Here is a 17,726-nt window from a genome sequence, read left to right on the forward strand (position 1 = left end):
CGTGTTTCCATTTTCATTGCCATCTAACCTAAGCAAGCCCAGCAGAAGCTGCCTTGAGCTGGTTACTGTGCTCGCCTTTTTCTTTACACTGCAAGGAGCTGTATCTGCTTTGCATATGGTAGGGCGTTGACTGCATCAGTTCACATCATGTCGCGCTTCCCATAATCGAGCTTGAGAGGTCAATATTCATCAAATCGCGATGAGAATGTAGAAAACAAGTTGACACCGCTTGAAATGTAATTTTGACGATTTACACATGGCACACGCGTGCGCAGTAAAAACAAATGGACAATCATATTGGTTTTCGCTCAGCACAAGGCTGGAAAGATTTATTAAGTGTTTTTATAAAAATATATTTCAAAGTTATAGAAAAGAAAGAAAGAGAGAGAGAAGGAGAGGGAGAGAAGGAGGGAGAGAGTGGTTTGCACTGCTCACATCTACGCGATGTTGCCCAACCACGCACTTACCCGCTCCATCTTCGCCTCCTGGGAGACATGCTCTTGTTGTTGTTCGTCGTCATCGTCGTCTTCGTGCTGCTCCTGGTCAGCAGCAGAGTCAACATCAACTTCAATGATGATGGTACTGTTGCTGCTGTCATCGCTGTCATCGCTGTGGTGGTGGCCGTCGTGGCCTCGATTGCGGCGCGGGCGGGGCTTGTCCTTGATAGCTGTGGTCACTTTTGTAACGCGACCTCCACGGGTGGTTTTGATCTTGGTGATCAGTGAAGTGATGAACTTACTTCCAGTTATCTTGTTTACGACCTTCATGCTTGCGTGAAAACCAGTGGAGAAGTAAAGCGGAAAGAGAGGGGAGGAGCAGAGTTTTAGTTGGGAAGGAACAGAATTTATAACTTTTTTATTCTAAGAGTAACACAAGGACAGAACTCATGCACACTGCTCCAATCATCCCCACACGCTTCATCACACGCTCTTGGTCTCTTTCGACTTTAGACCTTGGATGTCTCTGTCTTCTTGTCCATATCTCTTTCTATCTATCCCAGATACGTATGGCCAAACGAAAGTTAACCCACCGTCACCTACAACTTATGCACACGTCGTTGGTTACACACACTCTCACACGGCACTACTAGCAAGCTTGTATGTAGTCTGGTAAAAGCCATGCTTTAGCAAGTAAAATAAAGACACTTCATGAGAGCCACGTAGAAGGACAAGACTAGTGTGTACGTGTAGCCTGGAGTGTGCACATTGCAAAGGGGAATGTCAGGTTGGTCGCCATTCCTTGGGGAGATGGCAGACCCATTGTTCGACGTGTCCAGTGTGCTTGTGTGACGTTGGAAAGTGTCCACTCTCATTTTTTTCCTTTTTGGGGAACCAGTACCCGGAGTGCCAAGTGTAACAGCATTTTTATAACAAAAAGCATTGACTAGACGTAAGTTTTGCTGCCTCACTCATCTCTCTCTCTTCTCTCACTCAAGCACACATACACACTCTCCTTTTAAAAATGAAGACAACTACAAAAATCTACAGCGCAAAGGAGATCTCCGACACGATAACTACAAAGATAAGTGCTAATCGTGCTGGGAAAGTAACAAAGGTGGTTGTCGAGACCAAAACCAAGCGCAGCAGCAGCAGCAGCAGCAACCAGCAACAGCAACGGCAACAAGAACGTCGCTTTGCCGAGGAGATGAGCGAGCTGGCCAAGGAGATGATGAGCACCCTCGGTGCTGACAACGACAAAGAAAACGTCGACGCATAAACGTCACGTTCGTACTTCCCTCACCATCCCTACTTCATTAAATTAAATTAACAATAATTGAAAAAAGGCAGCATTGCGCTGTATAAGAAACAAAAGCCACGTCTTTTTCTGCTGTTGTGTTAGACATCTGTCCAAGTAATTTGGCTGGAAAGCAGTGCATCCCGTTTAATTGTCTTTCTGCTCTTTATCTTCTATAAGATTTGTTATTTTGTCTATACAGTGCCAGTTACGTCTGTTAGACTTTTAGTTTTAGCCAAGGCAGGGTGTCCCACAGCATCAAAAAGATATCAGCAGCTTCATTTAAGCTACCACTACAGTTACTCCTAGCGACTGCTATATAACAGCAATCTTCAAGGAAGAATCGATTGTAAAGGAACAGTTCTCGGTCACTCATACATGTACACGTATCTATGATACTTTTGAGAAACACGAAAACGAACTGCGGAATTATGTACGAAGTATGTATTGGGGCTCAATATTGAAAAACGGCGTTACATAAGTCGTGTATTCAAGGATGCATAAATGTATTTACCCAGGATGCCTCTACGACATTGGCAGGACCGATAACACCATATGTATATACATACAGACGACATGGCTGGGCAGTGTCGCGTAAGTCCCTTCTCATCTTCTCAGAAACACAAGCTGTCTCCACGTGTCAAACCTGGGTTGGTACCTTTTCCCTATGCTGTGTGGCCTGTGTGGGAACAGACAATCATCTATCACTAATCAGCATACTCATTCATTCTCTTCTGTCATCCCATATCTTAACATCTAAACATTACTGGTGCTAGTAAAGAAAAGCCCATTTGCCATAATCTCGCTAGTTTTCTCTATCCCCCTAAAGACTCGCTCAGCCCACAGGTGCCGTGATCTAGGCTGCTTATATTTGAACAAATAGAATCTCACCGTTTTTATTTGCTTGATACCTCAACGATCAAGAAAACACACTCGACATAGACACAATACTCACTAGTTAATCGGAGCTCATGCTGTCATAAGAAAGTGTCGAATAGAACGGTAGTTGAGCTTCAATTGATCATTGGGAATTTGTACTGCATTGTTTTCGATACAAAATGGCTATAGTCGCTGCATAAAAAACATACAGTCAACGAGAAAGTTTCGTGTTTTTCTCTCTCCAAATACACTGAGAATCAATTGAAAGCACTTTTTGCTAAAAACTACATGGATTTTAATCGTTAGTCTCCAGCTTTGATTATCTCAACATACATATAAATATATATATATATATATATTAGCAGCTATTCAAAGAACGTGTGAGCTGAAGGCGCAGCGCATGTGCCGCTTCCCAGATATATATATAAATTAGTAATGTTGACAGTAAGTACTGTACAGAAATGATAATAAGAGTAACAATATTTGTAAATACATACTTTCTGTGTGTCGTACAATGTCATTATTTGCAAATGTTATGAAAAGTATTAAAATACTAGGCACGCATGCTTTGCAAAACTTAAAATCCTGCTTAATGATTGGAGTAAGCATGTAGACATTGATAGTTCGGATTGGTACATGAGAAAGAGAAATTAAACAGCGGGCTCCTGGGGTCAAGAAGTACGATGTTGGTCGCTCGACTAATCAATCATCATATTCCAGTAGATTAGTGGGGTTTGCAAGTTAACGAGAAAAGTGTTACTTGTTTGATAGCTTCAAAAGCTAAGACAATAGCGAAAATTAAAAGTTAACGAGTGTGAAATAAAGACGTTCAACTGTACAGTAATAAAAAATTATCGAGTTACTGTATTGAGTTAACGAGCTTATACTAGGAGTACAACCTACTCTCTCATCCGTTATGATAAGTGAAGCTTTTTTCTTTGTGATGACACCGTATAAGTAATATTGTATTTCTTTGACTTTTTGTGGTTTATAATAATGCTGCGTAGAGGGATTTCATTGGTATACAGTTACCGAACGGTGATGAGTCAAAACACTCAAAGTATTTTAATCCTTTTGAAGGCTTCAAAACGCATCATTGAATATCGTATTGCCTACCGTTTTCGGTTATTGGAGCGACTAATTGACTCATCAAATTAGCGACTATCATATGCACGAATAACCTTATCGAGCGGGCACTGCTATATATATTTACTATCTACTGTAGAGCCCAATGCTGGAGTAATTTGCTTGCGGCTCAATCGAGAATCTGCACTTTGACGTCCTGTCAAATGCACGTTCAATGGAGCTGTACTGGCTTGGGTCAAACCCGAACGAATGATTGCCATAAGCACAAGCAACGTAACTATACCAACCAACAACGTTACATCACCAGATGGAAAAAGATTATAACGGCTAACAGAAATATAACCGTTATTAGTAGACGCCCCATTATAGCTAAGTATTAAGAACTGCTTATTCAAGAAGAGCAGCTATGGTGGCGTTCGACCGTATGTATCTCCTTGGCGTCTGTTCACATCAGTTAATTGATATCGCCGTGCTTTACTATTTACAGGCGATTATGGTGGACTTGCTACGTACTTGAACGTACCACGTCAGAAAAAGCTTCATGCAACAAGATTGCTGAGCACTGTAAAATTTGCTGAGCACTGTAAAATTAGCTCATTGAGCAAAAATATCATCTATAGCCAAAAAGAACAATGGATATGATGTTTGATGTGATAATAATAATAAATGATGTCAAAGAAGTTTCAAAGCACATAATGTACATTTCACCCAATTATATCTAGTACTGTAATCCTAGTTCAAGAACGCGGAGAAGTGTGTTATTGCGAAGAAGCATACTAGTTTATAAGTGTGGTGATGGTGGTGTATTTTAACAACAGGTTACAACGTTAGTAAATAACGACAACAGGGAGTAGAGAAATCCCAACAAGAGTTAATCTTATACAGTGCTCTTGATCATCGATTGCCATTATCGATATCGGTAAAGTTTTCAAAAATTATTACAAGGGGATGGCACTGCATCAGCTTTTAAAGAATGTTATGTGGTCTTCAGTAGAAAAAGATTTCATCATCGGCCATATATACACACGGCGGCACAGGAACATAACGCACCTCTAAGAACAGAGAAGGGCAGACATAATCAGAAGGCTATACTTAGAGTATACAATGTCACCAAAGTCACTCACTTACCATTCATCTTATAGATGGATCGCGGCCCCTGCCCTACCCTCCCATTGCTGGGAGACCCTGCACTTTAGTCTGGGCAACAGAACCTATCATAAAAACAGAAGAAAGTGAAGTAACAATCATCCCCTCACTCGCTCTTCCGCAGCACCAGTACACAGTCATTTCCACCCTCTCTCCCTTCTCGAAAGCCAACATACGTACCACACGCCAACAGACCCGCACTCAAGCGACGATCACCGAGATATCAATGAAGAGAGAGAGAGAGAATAGTTGATCGTGTGAGCGTGCAAGCATCGAACGATGATACACGTCCACACGCTCGACTCCAGGCCAAGATCCCACCCTACAGCTCACTACAGGTAAAGCCTCCTAGGGGTGTCTCTCATTGGTTCAGTTCCAAAGCACTAGGGAGCTTCCAAGAACCAAAACTTGCAAGATCGCACGGTCAAATGGCATGATCCCACTGTCAAGCGGCGATATCCCACGGTCGAGCGACGTCCCACACGTAGGCGGCGACATCCCGTCAGTCAAAGACCGCACGATCAAAGAAAGTCTGATCCGAGCCTTATGGCTCAAAGAGTACGAAATCCGAGGATTCACGTTCTTGAAAAACTGCCCCTTTTAACAATCTGCCGTACGGAGAAAGTAATGACAATGGAGTAACCAGTAAGCCAGTTGAAAAGAGTTAAGACAAGGAGCCGGTTTATATTGTTGCTGTGCAGTCTGTGAACCTTGCAGAGAAAAAGTAAGAGCAATTAAGCATCATGAAAGTTGAATCCTTTAACAAAGTGTGAAGTACTTACTGGGTGATTTGAATGATTCAAAATGAAACGCGTTCACCACGTCGAACTCAACGCCTGAAAGAACGCGCTTTTCTTCTAACATAATACATAGAATGACGCGGAATAAGAGAGCAGATAACCAAAAAAGAAGTCATAGAGAAAAGACTCACGAGAAGAAGACGAATTTTAGGAATTGCCAACTGAACATCGTGAACTTCAAGCTGGTGTCAAATGGTAGAGTGGTCTGTAGGAGAAAGAAAGGCTGTGCGCAGTCGTCGGAGGGCTGTCGGCATGGTTAAAGATTTGACGGAGTCTCAGAAGCTGATTTGCTCTAGCCTCGACGCTGCCATAGTCTATTGGAAAGATTGAGCATATCAGAGCGTCTTCTACAGGTCACTGCCTCACAGTGCTTGAAATATACAGCTGAGAGCTACCTGTGCTTTTGCTGTGTTTGCCTATAAGCCATAGAACTAATCACAGCAGAATGTATTTTGTGTCATGACGCGATCAGCTACGTAGTTGATTTGTATTATTATGGAACGATTAAAAAAGACGACCTGCTTTCGTTGCCAGACTTACAAAAAAATGAATATTTTATTAACCATAAAGGGCTGTTTAAAGACCAGGACTTCTTTCTGGTTGCAACTCTTTATACCTGGGTGACGTGGTAAAACGCCTCGTTTGATTTATTAATGTGATCCCTGGTTGACTTTGTCCAAGGCAGCCCTTTGGGCAAAGAACGAGACGAGAGCCGAGCCCTAGATCATCATTATGATAGGTTTTTTTATGAAAGGAAGGCGTGTACAATCGCAAGTTTTTAAATCTCAAAAAGTTACTATGTGCACCATATACTGCTGTGAGATAATGCTGCTACTTTTCAGATGTATGTATAGTAGCATTTATCGATGAATATGCTTACCAAACATATTATGCTATTTCTTTTATCATCTTGTCGGGTTGCTTAAAATTGACTTGCTAAGCATTCATTTCGACAGACAGATATTCAATAACTTCCTTTCTGGGGAGCTTCGTATTGGCCAACTGAATACTGTAGTTTCCGAGATTTTTGTGGATTTAAACGAAACAGTACGTAGCAATGGTTGCGGCCCTTTATCAGATAAAATCGTTGCTTCTCATTATATATTTTCGTCATGCAGGAAGCAATAATGATTGAGGTTGACTTATTGAGCGGAAAAAGTCTTGGATTTGTAACAAACTATCGAAGAAGTTTTTCCAGTACCATGTAGCTTTTTTCTACGAAATAGCTAACCGATTGTTAAATAACAACTATATGGGTGATTCCAAGATTATAATCAGCTTTTTTCGGTCGTGTTCTCCTGAAGAGCAAAAGCCAAAAAGTGGTATAGCTCGAGACACCTTGTGCCACAAAAGGTCAACCTTTTCCGCTGAGGACAGCCAGTTGCCATCTCCATAAGTATTTCAAATACGCTTAGTGCAGCAGGCAACACAAAGTTCATATCCTCGACTGTAGAGAAAAAAGAGTCTAAACGAAAACCAAGAGAGATATATTGTTTTCGCTGGCGCAGTATAGCAACAGAATGGTGCCCACTGATTTGTGATATATACTACGTTAACTGTACAGGTTAGTAATGTCATCGAATGCTTGCCTGTTGTGCTCACATATAATGCTATGTCATTAAGGTCTGCTAGTGTACATCTACTTACAGTGTTCATCGATGTTATTATCGTACAAAAGCTGGTTTTCATCTTCATTCACGGTACGTACGCTCTCGTGAGCCTTTTCTTGTTGCTTCGTAGCACTTTAAGCCGCTCGGTTCGCTCATATTTTTTGCTACGGGTCGCACGGTGCGTGAAGAGACACAGTGGTGGATGTAGCATTCTTATCTTCAAATAGGTCTTTCATTTGCGTGACGTTCCCTCCCGCGGACCCTCCCTTGCCGTGACATCTTAAATTCCGCTTCACTCGTTAGCAACTCGTTTGCAAGAGCGCTTTTTGCAAGCTACAATGGTATGGTTGCTATAGGAATATATAATGTTCAGTATGTCTGATGAGAATATGTGTGATTTATGTTAACGGGTTCTCAGGGCGGTTGGCTCCTTTGAGTAATAAATGAGGTACATAGTGACTCATTCTCTCAATCATATGACTGTCACGTGTAGCAAAGATTTGTAGTTATCAATTTGGTTCCAGCATCATCTTTGTCTCCTACGCAAAACTACGATGTCAAATACTTCTTTCTCTTTTGCCTTTTCTCTTGCTATAAAGATTATATACCAGCTGATGCTCTAAAAATTCTGTAGATTTGTACAGCTACGGTAAATACAAGAGAGAATAATACTACTAGTATATTTCTTTGTCTATACTGTATTGTGCTCGAGTACTACGTTTGTACAAGTGAATTTTGTAGCGAAAACTACACTTACAGTTGATTACGACTTAGGCCAATACGAAAAGTATATAGACGAAAAAATAATATGCTGAGATCTGACAATCGAAAACGTCATCAACTAGGTCGCAGAAACTTAAACAAATTTAAAAAATGAAAAGTTGTCGGTCCGTTTCAAGAGATAAAGAGAGGTTATAGGTATCATTGCTTTCTCTTGCTAAAGAATAACGGGTGCTTATTACTTTAGCAATTGACGATTATTGCTTTACTTAAACCACTCTGGAAGTCGAAGTGATCGTGGTAAGGTTAAAAAGCATGTATCAAGTACGTCTGGATATTATTTCGTTCACCAAAAAAGTTTTATTAAATAATGCTCATAGTGTAAGCTAATCAGTATATGCACCCTTGTTGAAAAACATAAGCATCTTTTCTTAAGGATTTGTGGGTCGTTTCTATATAAATTTAAAAAGCGTTTGTAGCATGCTATTTTGATGGTGGGTGCTAGTTAGATAAATTTGTGACATATGTAAAACCAAAAATTCTATTTTCTAGTCGCTATATAGTGGACCGTCAGGTATTCTACGTGTCCAAGTCAATACAGTATTTGTGCTTGTCTAATGTCGTAGATACGTGCAGATCTGATCAAGAGAATCTATCCAGAGATCAGTGCTGCCACATCGCTTACTTGACATGCTATCATTGATACATTCCATGTAGTATGTGTTGCTACTATGACTTGGAGTCCCTATGGCTTCCTTGCAATGAGTATGGCAAAGGAATGCCTATGTGTTGTCTAGAAAGAATTTGATAACACCCACTTATACAGATATGTAAAGTGCCAGCCACATTACCTATTTTATTGTGTGCGCAAAAGTCATGTATGACTTATCGAAATTATTGTCAAGCTATACAGTCAGTTATTGCTTGTGCACTGCATCTGGCAGAGGAAAGCTATGTGCATATAGTGCTTTCTGGTAGGTATCATGCTATTTCCAGTAACTGTACTGTAATTATGTGTGCTCTACCACGCTCTCGATCCATCTTTTCTTTTTATTCGTATCGCTCACATTATAAATGATGTTATCTCTCTCTCACTGCCACAAACAAAGAAACAACACAACATAGCCCCAGCTTACGTTATATATACTCTCTTACACAAAAATTGATAGGAGGAGCATAAAAAACGAACCATGCATAGGAAAGTACATCTAGAAGCATACAAGTACACTTGGTGGTAACTGTCTTTTGCGGATACTCTCCGAAACTATTGGTTCTGATAAGATAAACAACAATACGCAAATATAGTCGATCTATAGTCGATCACAAGAAGTAGCCAAGAGCTCTCGTTGTCACTTTACAAAATACAAAGCCAATGACAGCATGTGTGAACAGTGTGTGTAACACAAACGAGCTTGACATTTTGGTGCTAGCCTTGCGCTACGCGGGAAAGCATGCATGATAGTAACCGTCAAGATTCCCGGAAGTAAAAAACGCGGCCCCAGCATCGCTACTACGGTAATAACAATTAACAGCGAACGTATTAAAACAGGTGTGTGTAGCTATAAAGCATCACCACTGCAACAGCAGCAGCAGGCCCGAAGATCAAGAGCAGAAACAGAAAGATAGCGGTTCCATCGTGTTGCGTTAGCTCGACCGCGCTTTTAACGCGTATGTAGAAGGACACGATCACTTTCCATCGTTGAAAGCGGTGAAGAGAATTCTGCTGCTCTCAGGCTGGACGTCGAGAATACTGTATTCAAGAAGCAGTAGAGCAACCTTACAGGCAACTTACATAATCTGCACAAGCACGCAACATCATCCAGACGATAAGACTTTAAAAGAACGAGCACTGCATCTCTTGGTCTGCCATCTAAGTTACTGATTGAACTCCAGAGCGTAAACGCGCAAGGTTTATAATTAAAGAGTGTAGGCCTTCCAAAATCTTTAACATGCCGAGAAGCGTGTAGGAATCAAGTCTGCTACTTGGATCACCGATTGCCAGTGCAGATCTCCCTTAAGACAATGCCACACATTAGCGAATTGAATGAAGTGTTTTCGCAGGAAGAGCTATCATGAACCCGGGGGCTCATTTATTATACTGCACAGTTCATAGCTGGTAGCCGCAGTCGCAAGAACTGCATGGGAGGCAGCCATCTTTGACTGTTCCGTATGCTTTCATGCGCCCGTTTTGGATAGCCTAGACCTTGTGTAACTTTAGTGTCGAGTAAAAGAAAAAACGCGTCTTTTTATACTTTAACAAGTCGAGACACTCCATGAGAGCCGTGTAGAAAGACGAGACTAATGTGTACGTGTAGCCTGGCGTGTGGACATTGCAAAGGGGAATGTCAGGTTGATTGCAATCCCAATGCCTTAGGAGATGGCAGACGCATTGCCCAATGTGCTTGTCGGTGTAACCTGGCATGGTCTGAATGGACAGGTGACCCTATCAACTTTCTTTTTTCCTTTTTGGATGGGGTGGGTGGGTCAGTTGAACAATTCGAAATGGAAGATTTCCAGCCATGTGACTTTGACCAATTAATTCACCACGAAACGCTCCAATCACGCGAATCAAAATGACGACGACGCGTGAAGGAGAACGCATACCGTGTTTCCATTTTCATTGCCATATAACCTAAGCAAGCCCGGCAGAAGCTGCCTTAAGTTGGTTACTGTGCTCGCCTTTTTCTATACACTGCAAGGAGTTGTATCTGCTTTGCATATGGTAGGCGTCGAACTACTTGAATATGAAGATGTAGTTATGAAAGAAGTTGCTTCCACTACACAAAATTTAAGTCAGGCACTGCCTTTTGCTGACTTTGAAGGACTACTATCATCACCTTCATCAACATCAACATCAACAACAACAAAGAAGAACGCGCCGCCTTTATACAAAAGAAGTTTTTGAGGGCCTGTTTTGATAAGAAAATATATTTTCATGAAGGGAACAAAATTACAGTTCCTAACCGCCATGAATTTAATACTTCTGCCAACATCTGAAATTTCTCTGCCAATCACGAAAAATCACACCACCAATCAAAGACCCCACCCCCCACGCCAAAGAAAAAAAATGAGCCGCCAATCAGTGATCAGCTTTTCGGAGGTGAAATGGCATGGCGGGTGGTGAGAAACGATGAAGGGTGGTGAGCGGCGGCATGTATTTCATTGAAATCTTTATATAATGGGTCTATCTGTTATTGTTCCAGGTAACTAAGTTACTCGTTAACTATCAGTAAAGTACCGTTTTTTTAAGTGATCTTCGATTTTTTTATAAGTCAAAGTGCTGCAATAGTATGATTACAGCAAGACCATTTAAGTATTGTATTATGGGTGTTTACATAATGGGTATTACTAGGGACACTCCAAAAAAGTGACTCGACACTCCATTTTTCCTCAAATAAACCAAATGGTTGCACAAAAATAAGCGGTTGCTCTATAAATATACTAACAAAGGACTATTAAGGAAGAGGAGTGTTTGGAGTGTCGCAATCGCAATGATGGCGTCGTAGGCGTTGAGCTTATGAAACTGTTTACTACTCCCATGACTGATAAAGTTACGAAGTGTCTATTACTCAAGTTGACAAGTTTATAAAAGAAAAAGGATGAATCCCCTTTTCTTCCTCTCTCCCTTTTCTATCAAGATGAACGCTACAAGAACAGATATCATACCATGGTCGATCATATTGGCACCAAATATGATTCGAAAAATCAGCTCCGAGCAAAGGTTCAAGAGATGACCCTAAAGAATCAGTTTGCAACATCCACCAAGCGCAGCAACAGTCGGAATATCTACATCCACTGTTGTGTTCATGGGGGTGCTACAGGAACTGTCATGACATCGACGATGAAGAACGTGAAAGACTGGTATCGACACAGAGGACCGGTTGTACTTGGGAGCTCTTTGGCTCATACATGCCGAAAATCAAAAAATGGGTGATTAAACGTGTCAGCAGCGCCGAACATCGAAAGCCAACAGCTGATATTGCCAGTCGCATCTTGTCAATGACAGAGAATTCTATCAAAGCAGCCAAGATTTGTCAAGAGTTACAAAACAACGACGAAGGCACAATCGTGACGATCAAGGATATTTACAAGAAATATTCAAGGACGACAAATCTGGTGCATAAAACTATTCAGCTTCTTGATCAGCAATCAATATATCGTAAGATATCGCATAGATAGTAAAACGGAAACATTAGAAGCATTGTTCGTTACGCATCAAGTTGGCTTGGCAAAAGCAAGGCGATTTAAAGAAGTCATCAGTCTCGATGCGACGTATGGAACGAACAACAGCAAGATACCGCTAATCAACGTCGTTGGGATCAGTAACCTTGGTACGACATCGTTACACAATGTATGAATTGCATCAGCAGTCGTCGTCATTGAAAGAACCGATTCGTATCTCTGGGTTACGAAAACCATGCGTGATACTATTTGGCCCGAAGGTGATGTCGGCATCTTCATTACTGATAGCGAGAAGGCGCTCATCACTGCCATCGATACTATCTTTCCGAAATCGATTCATCTTTTATGCGGTTGGCACATGGCGCAGCATTTGATCTCTCACTTCGGTGGCTGCTTTCCGAAGAAAAGCGAGAAGTACAAGCAAGTCAAGAGCGTTGTGAATTGCTTGATGCCATGGCAACCCCATGGCTACGACTCAGCATTGACACACTACACTCTATACGTCTTTTCTTTACTTCTACTTTTTGGGAATATGACCGACAGCAACGTTCCTTCTCTATACCCAAAACGCTGTATCTTTTCCTTTTATTCTGTATTTACGACTGGCAAACCATTAAAATAAATTGATGATCACCCATCTTTAGTGTTCTCTACTAGATACTACACAACTTGCTTTTCCATTCAAAATTGTCCTATATTTCCTAAATCAATAATTCATCTCTTTATGCCACAGCAAAAATCATTGTTAGCTTCATTTACATTACAAAACTTCATTGATTCTAAAAACGTTGATGATGTAATTCGAAAATCAGAGTTTATCTGCAGTATGACCGGATATCGGATCGGATATGATACTTATCCACATCTGCATCCGAGAGCTACAAGGTCGATCCGAATCCGTGGGTATCGGATCGGATACGGATCGGATGAGCGGATATGATGCATATATATTATTTTGTTGCAATTTCATATTTCACGTCCCGATTTCAAAAATGGCTTAGACCTGATACCGTACATGGCACTGACGCATTGTAGACTTAGATAATGATTTCTTAAACAAACAGGCGCACCTCTCATGACTATATAGTCTCGCGTTCGTCTTGAGAATACACATATAACAAGCTTATGATATGAGCTGCACGGACTTCTAGTCCCTAGTAACCCTATTTAATCAGATTCATTTTAGAGTTGCTTTATCACACATGGGGTCGTTGGCTCGCTGCTGTCACCGTGGCCTTTGTGGGAAAATATCCTGGCAGCGAAGCATGCATCAAGTATTATCCGCAATGTAATTTACAAACAAACAAGACAGCAGATGCTCCAACCTTTAGTACTTACTGCTCTTGAAAGGGCTTGAAGTGACTTTACTCTAAACTTGACTATCCTTTTAGTATCTCTGATAGTATACCGATAGAGCAACGGGTGAGCGAACTTCAACACAATAAGCTATAAGAGATAGCGCGATAGTAACAAAATTTATATGATTGTTGTTGGTTATTCCATTAAAGGGAAAAGGCTAACCGTATATGGTAACCAGTGCTATAGACACCCTACTCAGCCGTTTTAATTTTTTCACGGACACGTGACCTAATCACTCTCGGCCAATTAAATAGCCGGGAGAGAAACGCCAACTTTTTTTTGCTTTTATTCTTTATTCTTTATAACAACTCGATTACCTCACATCGCAAGTCAACTTTATCAGCAATGGATACTCAACATCAAAACCCACCTCTTACTCAAGACAACCACGAGATGGATCGTTCATCCGTGAAAATGTTCAGTTTTGCTCTAACTGCAAGTGCGAAAACCAGCCTGTTGAATTGTTTGTTGGCAAGACACGGAACTATAAAACGTGTAGATTGTGTCGTGAACGTCAGAGTGACGTCGGAAAACCCATTCCAGACCAATTGCTCGTAACGATGGAAGAAGTAGAGGCTATGATTCCGTCTCGTACTGATCTTCCAAGCGCAAACGACACTCTTGAAGGTTACTCTCTCGATGTCTACGTTCAACTCGATGAACAGCTGTCGACAATGGCAGATCAGGAGCTTACTGCTGCAATCGTTGGCCGCATTCAAGCCATCGACGGTTACAATTACTACCATGTATCTCGAACCGAACCCGGGAAGAAGTTTTCTTGGTCGTTTTTGCATAAGTGCTCTCAAGATTTCGATGTGCAACACCAAGTTCCTGATGGCGATCGCCTGCGATTGCATACGCGAATGGAGACATTCCTTTGTGGGGGTTATATCAAGGGATTAGTCGATAAGCCCAATGGCTATTTCTATCTACATGTCGAGCACACGCATGCACATCAAACTGCTCCAATCCAGGCAATGCGCGCTGTATTAACTTTTGTTTGCTTGCTTTATACTCTTAATTTCATATGATTACTTCTTGTCCTGACAAAATTATCCACGATACTCGATGTTTGGTGAGGAAAACAAAGTAAGTATGCCGCGTATCAACATGAATGTGTATGAATTATCCAGTAAATGAAAGTGCAACATAGACACCATGTAATACATAAGTAGAGGTGATTCTTTAGGCCGATCTGAAAAAAAAGTTGGCGTTTCTCTACCGGCTATTTAATTGTCCGAGAGTGATTAGGTCACGTGTCCGTGAAAAAATTAAAACGGCTGAGGCTTTAGTAGTATACCTCAAATTGCTACATACTCTTTCTTTCGAGCAGTGTTACAATTGTAAATTGAGCGCAGTGGCTGCATATAAATTTAGCCTCTCAACTTTGATGCATCACCATAACCCTTCGTCGGGTATCATTATCCTCCTTACTGGGAGGATACAGTAACACTCTTAATAATCTTGGTTAGCATGCTACAACGCACAACGTGATGCACTTGACCAGTACAGTACTCATCTTCATTTTACAAACATCGTATGTCTCTAACGATCGTATTTACTACGAAATATGTCACATTATTTTTAAATCTTCAAGTGGTCATTCTATATCGAAAATGTTTCTATTTATTTATGAGCTTATGCTATGTTGGTTTTATTCCTATTATGTTGTCTACGTTTCAAAAACTGCTTCTAAGTGTTGTCTTATATGTGCGGACTGAGAGAAAAGAATTAGTACAAAAAGAAACCAAAGCTTCTCATGGAAAACAACTACGTAGGTAGAGTCATTGTAAATTAAACCGTTCTGGCACTGATGCTTCTTTTGCACATATTATGTGTTTCTCGAATTACAAAAAAATTTTAACTTGTACAATAGGCAACAACTTAATTCACTAATCTATGGATAATTCTACTGTATGTCTCTTACTCCTCGGTTCTACGACGCTTGATTTCATTTCCCAGTTTGTCTATACTGATACTGAGATCACGACGTTTGTCTTCCAACTGACTTGCAACATCAGTGGTTGATATATAGCTTTCTCGTGCTATCCGCTCGACTTCTTCAAACATCAGTTTTCTTCGGCGAAAAAAAAACTCGACTCCGTGGAATTCCTTCTCCATCGCGTGCGGCACGTTTCTTCCAGAAATTGAACTGAAGGCTGCCCAGCAATTCCAATGGTGTACTCGCGCAAGACATCGGTGACAGTTAGAAGTTCTCTTATAAGCTTATAGCTTTGTGGAGGCGGTGACAGCGATGCCAAAGATGAAGCGTCCACTGGGAGCATATCGCTAGTTGTGGTAGTTTGATGATCAACTTGAAGGATCTCGTTTCTTGCGACGTCAACTTCTGAAGTGGGAGTCATATTCGCTGGATTGCGGGAGAAGTAAAACGGGTTGGAAAAAATGGAGTCTAAAGTACTGATAGAACCTTTTTGCTGTGACGATTTAAGAGCCTCAATATCGCTTCCGATCCCACTGATGATGCCGAAGGAAGATCGCAGTAGTTCCGTTATATGTGGCATAGCCCTTTCGATCTGTATGCCTAACGGCTCTTCTTCTTCGCTGGTTCTTGCTAGATAACGCAACACGTCCAATTCATACTGTTTGTATAGCGGGTCGTCGAATATGGGGTGTGTCCACAAGAAGTGGGTCGGATGAAGCTTTTTCAGAAGCACAGAGTCCTAAAGTTATATTATATCAAATTTTAGAGATTTTTTATAACAATATGATATAATAAATAGTGACTATGTACCTGAATCAAAACAATTCTCAAATATTTTAAGAGCTCCAAAAAGTTTGGACCTGCAAGATCGTTTTGGACAGTCCTCGTCTCGAACTTGTTTTCCCAGTACTCGATATCAGGAATAACTTTTTGTTGCAAGCTCTGTGGCGGATCGATTTTGGCCCGTGGTAACCAAACGCACCAGCTTTTTTGGCATAGAAACCAGCTAAAGCACGAATCACTGGCTTTGGAAGACTTGTCAAGTAGCATCCGATCATCTTGTCCGACCCCACCTTCTAATTCGACGTTGATCACTGTCAGAAACATCTTGTTCAGTGATCGACCTCAGAACACTACCGCAGTTGATGTGTGCTATTTTGCTCGGTTGAATACCAACAGCTCGGAGCGCTTCCTGACATCCATCTCTTTGCGTATTGTAAGTGATAGCTTGTATACGGTTGACACCCTTCAAGACGTGCATGCCGTACCAATGTCTGCATGATGTGAAATCCGGGAACTCTTCGTTTTCAATATGCGAGCGGCAAAAAAGGTGGAATGCCAAAGCTCCAATTGGACAAACGTCTGCACAGCGGTGTCTGATGGCAGCTCCGTACTGATACTGATGTATGTAATAAAAACAGATCTGTGATGTTCAAAAATAGAAAGGGACTAGAAGTCTTCGAGATTGCTGTTAATTTTTGAAGGAATAAATGATCTATCCTTTAACTTGTTTTTACAGCTATTTAAACACGACCAGAGTCTGTGATGAGAAGAAAAACCATGAAATGATAGATGCGCTCAGAAATCTGACCAATACATCTTGACGCTGGTTTCTAATCGAAACCGCTTTAAGTCAGCCACGACAATGTCCTATGACAATATCTTTAAATCTCACATTTACGTTATTGGCATTCTGTACAATAGCAATAGTAACCATAATTTTCATATATTTAGGATGATGAAGACAAAGATACTATCACTGAAAGCAGCAACAGCCAGTATGCTTCCTGCCAAGGATCCATGATGGTGATAACGACGCCCAAAAAGCTAGGCGTCCTACGTACTCGATCGAAGCGCCAAAGAAGCTGGCTCGTCGAGAATACTTAGGCAAAGGTCGTCGGAAACCTGGATGATGGTAGAAAGGAATACCGCTGCCAATAGGCATTTAGCAATGGTCGAGACAGTATCCACCCACATATTAGCGACAAGAAGGGTCCATCAAAATCTGATCGTCCATATGAAAACATATGACATTACCGAGGGTTCTCCTGCAAAAGGCGCGCCTGTAAACCATCGTGATCGTTCAACAATCGATGCTCATTTTGGAAGTCAAGGACAAACGCCCGTGGCATCATTCGGCAGAGACGCGTTTTACAGGTGCCTTGTTCAGGATATTATATAAATTGCCGCACCGTACACGTCTGTCCAAGGATCCTTGTTGCAAATGCTCTTGCATATGGCCGATTCTGTACCGAAAATCCAAGACTG

The 17,726-nt window shown here is 41.3% G+C and overlaps 2 protein-coding genes across 2 annotated transcripts; both read left to right on the top strand.

The window, feature by feature from the left end:
- The first annotated feature begins 297 nt into the window (after positions 1-297).
- On the top strand, positions 298-809 carry BDB00DRAFT_837409 (uncharacterized protein). Its single transcript, XM_053124551.1, has one exon. The coding sequence runs from the start codon at positions 445-447 to the stop codon at positions 775-777; it is 333 nt and encodes a 110-aa protein (XP_052976757.1). The 5' UTR covers positions 298-444; the 3' UTR covers positions 778-809.
- A 13,018-nt stretch (positions 810-13,827) lies between these two features.
- On the top strand, positions 13,828-14,787 carry BDB00DRAFT_551564 (uncharacterized protein; the record flags this gene model as incomplete). The annotated part of the gene is made up of 1 exon (XM_053117823.1): positions 13,828-14,787. A coding segment is annotated over one exon (720 nt), but the record flags the coding sequence as incomplete, so codon positions are not given.
- Positions 14,788-17,726: the final 2,939 nt, after the last annotated feature.

Source organism: Zychaea mexicana (assembly GCF_025766255.1).
Source record: "Zychaea mexicana strain RSA 1403 chromosome Unknown BDB00scaffold_70, whole genome shotgun sequence".
Lineage (NCBI taxonomy): Eukaryota > Fungi > Mucoromycota > Mucoromycetes > Mucorales > Lichtheimiaceae > Zychaea > Zychaea mexicana.

What these genes read in the sequence shown, in the direction of transcription:
- BDB00DRAFT_837409 (XM_053124551.1), top strand. Translation starts at nt 445, where the DNA reads ATGTTGCCCAACCACGCACTTACCCGCTCCATCTTCGCCTCCTGGGAG.